This window comes from Sardina pilchardus, chromosome 4, assembly GCF_963854185.1.
Source record: "Sardina pilchardus chromosome 4, fSarPil1.1, whole genome shotgun sequence".
Classification (NCBI taxonomy): Eukaryota; Metazoa; Chordata; class Actinopteri; order Clupeiformes; family Clupeidae; genus Sardina; species Sardina pilchardus.
Window position 1 is genome coordinate 33631268 of NC_084997.1, and position 3419 is coordinate 33634686.

The window sequence follows — 3419 nt, forward strand, 5'->3', positions numbered from 1 at the left end:
TGAATTGAAGGACAGCTTACGTCTGTAAGCTGCAGTCGGTTTACAAATCACTTGTAGGCCTACAGTACCTTGTGTCCTGTGAAATCTCAACAAAAGTCAAATGCAATCAGCTGCCTGAAAACCAATTTCCATGAACAGTTTTGACAAAATGTAGGTTCGCTGTGAATTTGAAGTTCAATGACTTTTCAAATAGAATATCGGTGATAATTTACACATTGAATGGACCTATTCAGCCAAAGCAACTGGGCCACTGCAGTACCATTGACAGCCACAGAGGGGCAGCAGAGAGCTTACGTCTCTTAAAAAGAACTCTCAGATCAGTGCATTGTGTGGTCAGTGCTCACAGTATTCTATCCACTGTGTGATGGACCTCTTCACTGTTGACAGCCCCTAAACAGCAGTCCATGTGTACACCCTTGCTTGTGCCTCCAGATTATTGACCTAATAGTTAGAGACAGCATGCCAGGCTGCTGTGTTATCCAGTAATACAGTCCGAACAACTCTGAAGTTAGTGGGACTTCTCGTGCGCACATCATCCATCTCAGTGGTAGGGAGTCCTAGTCCTTTCTTCATGTTGTCCACTCGTATGGTTTCACATGGTCTTTTGGGTGGCATGCTTGCAGCAGACTTAACAACTCAAGCTCGAGTCATCGGGTGGCGTTGTTGAATGGCTGGCATCAGTTAACGTGACTCTCTTGTAGCCTGCATTACCTGTAACACCAGAGCAACACCCATCAGCCACTACAGTAAGTCACACCACAGAAGCACACACAGTTTAGGACTGACTAAGCTCCTTCACTACCAGGGTCTCGTAAATTAGCCAATTACATGTCTGCTCAGCCCATGGTCAACTGAGGGCACTAATGCTCAGATCCTATGGTGAAGTTTATTATAACCTGGTGAAGTCCTTAATCCATTAGAAACTATGGTGAAGTCCTTATGCATTAGACCCTATGGTGAAGTTTATCATAACCTATGTGAAGTCCTTATCCATTAGACCCTATGGTGAAGTCCTTATCCATTAGACCCTATGGTAAAGTGATTTTCCATTAGAACCTATGGTGAAGTTTATTATAACCTATGTGAAGTCCTTATTCATTAGACCCTATGGTGAAGTCCTTATTCACTACAACCTATGGTGAAGTCTTTATCTATTTGAGCCTATGGTAAGTCGGTCCTAATGATAAGTCCTTGTCCAATTGTTTTGTGTGCAGAAATTAGCTCTATAAAGGAACTGGGCTAGCAGCAGGTAATTAGAAAGTTGTGGGATCAATTCCTGGTTGCCACCGTTGTGCCCTTGAGCAAGGCACCTAACCCCAAGTTGCCTCAGGGGTACTGGTTCTGCCATTGGTCTATGTAAGTCGCGTTGGATAATGGTGTCAGCTAAATGTAAATAATTACATACATAATGAAATGCAGACTTACCCTTCCAATAGAGCTGAATGCAGCACAGACTAATAATCAAGAGAAGAAAGCAACTCCCACAAACAATACTGAGTACAACAGGTGCGATCGAAGCCTGCTCCTTGAGGAGACGTCCATCTGTAACAGAAAGCACACACACACACTGAGGTGCCTATACTGTGTCAGGAGGGAATTAATCATGTGTTAAATAAACACACACACACACACACACACACACTGAGTTGCCTGCTGTGTCAGGAGGAATCATGTGTGAAGTAAACACACACACACACACACACACACATGCAAACAAGTTAGTCTTACCCCATGGGACGGATATGTTAACAGCGTCACTTTTGATTTCACATTGATATTGTTTGGTCCTGTTCACAATGGCTTCCACCTGCAGTTGCATTTGAAATGTTCCATTTCCGTCAGGAAGTGGGCCGGTCAGCTGTAGCCCACGCTCTATTGGCCGGCCATCCTCTGTGAGGTGGATCCTGAGTCCTGATAGGTCCGTATCTGTCACCTGACACAGTAAAGCTGTGCACCTACTTCCTGTGATGGATGTGGCATGTACACGGACCCTCATATCTGCAACAAACAATACTATGAATATTTACGTTTTAACTTGCACTTTTTAACTCTAACACCTCTGCAGATTTGAATAATTCCAACATCAAATACAAATGCTGAGCAGGAAGTGATTCAGAAATGAAATGACCCGGAACTAGTTTAGAAATGAAATGACCCGGCTGTAATTTAGGAATGAAATGACCTGGAAGTAGTTTAGAAATTAAATGACCCGGAAGTAGTTTAGAAATGAAATGACCCGGAAGTAATTGAGTAATGAAATGACCCGGAAGTATTTTAGAAATGAAATGACCCGGAAGTAGTTTAGAAATGAAATGACCCGGAAGTAGTTTAGCAATTCACCCTTTCTCTGTCTTTGGCGCAGCCACGCCGCCCTCCTCTGCATCAGCATGTGGTGAGTCTTCACGCTCTCCGTCTGCCCAAACTCGCCGTACATCTGATTCCTGAAGATGTCGCGGTTCCACTCCTCAGCCACAGGCACGGCCAGGTAGGACAGAGCCGTCCATTTAAGAGTCTCGGGGTCAAAGGTCAGGAAGTCCTCACCATTCACAACCCACTCGTCAAAGGGAAAGACTCCTGAGCTGTTGATTATACAGCCACAGCTTCTTTGAAGAATATCTGTAATAGTTTCAACAGAATTTTATCTTTTTGTAAGTTACATTATTTATGATGTAAGTATGGGCTATCCATACCACAAACTACACAATATACATATACATTTGAACATGTTTACAATTTTCACAGTGGAGACCTATGACATACATACATCTGCAAACATACACACACACACACACACACACACACACACACACACACACACACATGCACAGAGTTGACTAACCCGCTGTTTGAGTGGCATGCTGTTCTACTCCAGCATGTCGATATGCTCGTCCTACTGGTCCTTACACACACACACACACACACACACAAACACACACACACACACACACACTCACTGGCTGTTTAAGTGATCATGTTGTTGATCTCCCCCAACATTTCCAGGTGTTCCTAGTACTGGTCCTTACACACACATGCACACACACACACACACTCACTCACCGGCTGTTGGAGTGATCATGTCGTTGACCTCCCCCAGCATCTCCAGGTGTTCGTAGTACTGATCCTTGCACACAAACACACACACACACACACACACACACACACACACTCACTCACCGGCTGTTGGAGTGATCATATTGTTGATCTCCCCCAGCATCTCCTGGTGTTCGTAGTACTGGTCCTTGCACACAAACACACACACACACACACACACACACACACACACACACACACACTCACTCACTCACTCACCGGCTGTTGGAGTGATCATATTGTTCATTTCCCCAGCATCTCCAGGTGTTCGTAGTACTGGTCCTTGCACACACACACACACACACACACACACACACACACACACACAC

General features: G+C 44.6%; 1 protein-coding gene across 1 annotated transcript; it reads right to left on the reverse strand.

The window, feature by feature from the left end:
• On the reverse strand, positions 1 to 3202 carry LOC134079048 (major histocompatibility complex class I-related gene protein-like). The gene is made up of 5 exons (XM_062535217.1): positions 3175 to 3202; positions 2341 to 2616; positions 1729 to 1998; positions 1426 to 1542; positions 1 to 711 (listed from the first exon to the last, which is right to left on the reverse strand). The coding sequence occupies exons 1-5, from the start codon at positions 3191 to 3193 to the stop codon at positions 629 to 631; spliced, it is 765 nt and encodes a 254-aa protein (XP_062391201.1). The 5' UTR covers positions 3194 to 3202; the 3' UTR covers positions 1 to 628.
• Positions 3203 to 3419: the final 217 nt, after the last annotated feature.

Excerpts from the sequence above, each read along its gene's own strand:
- LOC134079048 (XM_062535217.1), bottom strand. Across the intron at positions 1,999-2,340 it reads GCGCCAAAGACAGAGAAAGG|ATATGAGGGTCCGTGTACAT; the intron begins GTGAATTGCTAA and ends TGTTTGTTGCAG. Across the intron at positions 1,543-1,728 it reads TAACATATCCGTCCCATGGG|ATGGACGTCTCCTCAAGGAG; the intron begins GTAAGACTAACT and ends TTTCTGTTACAG.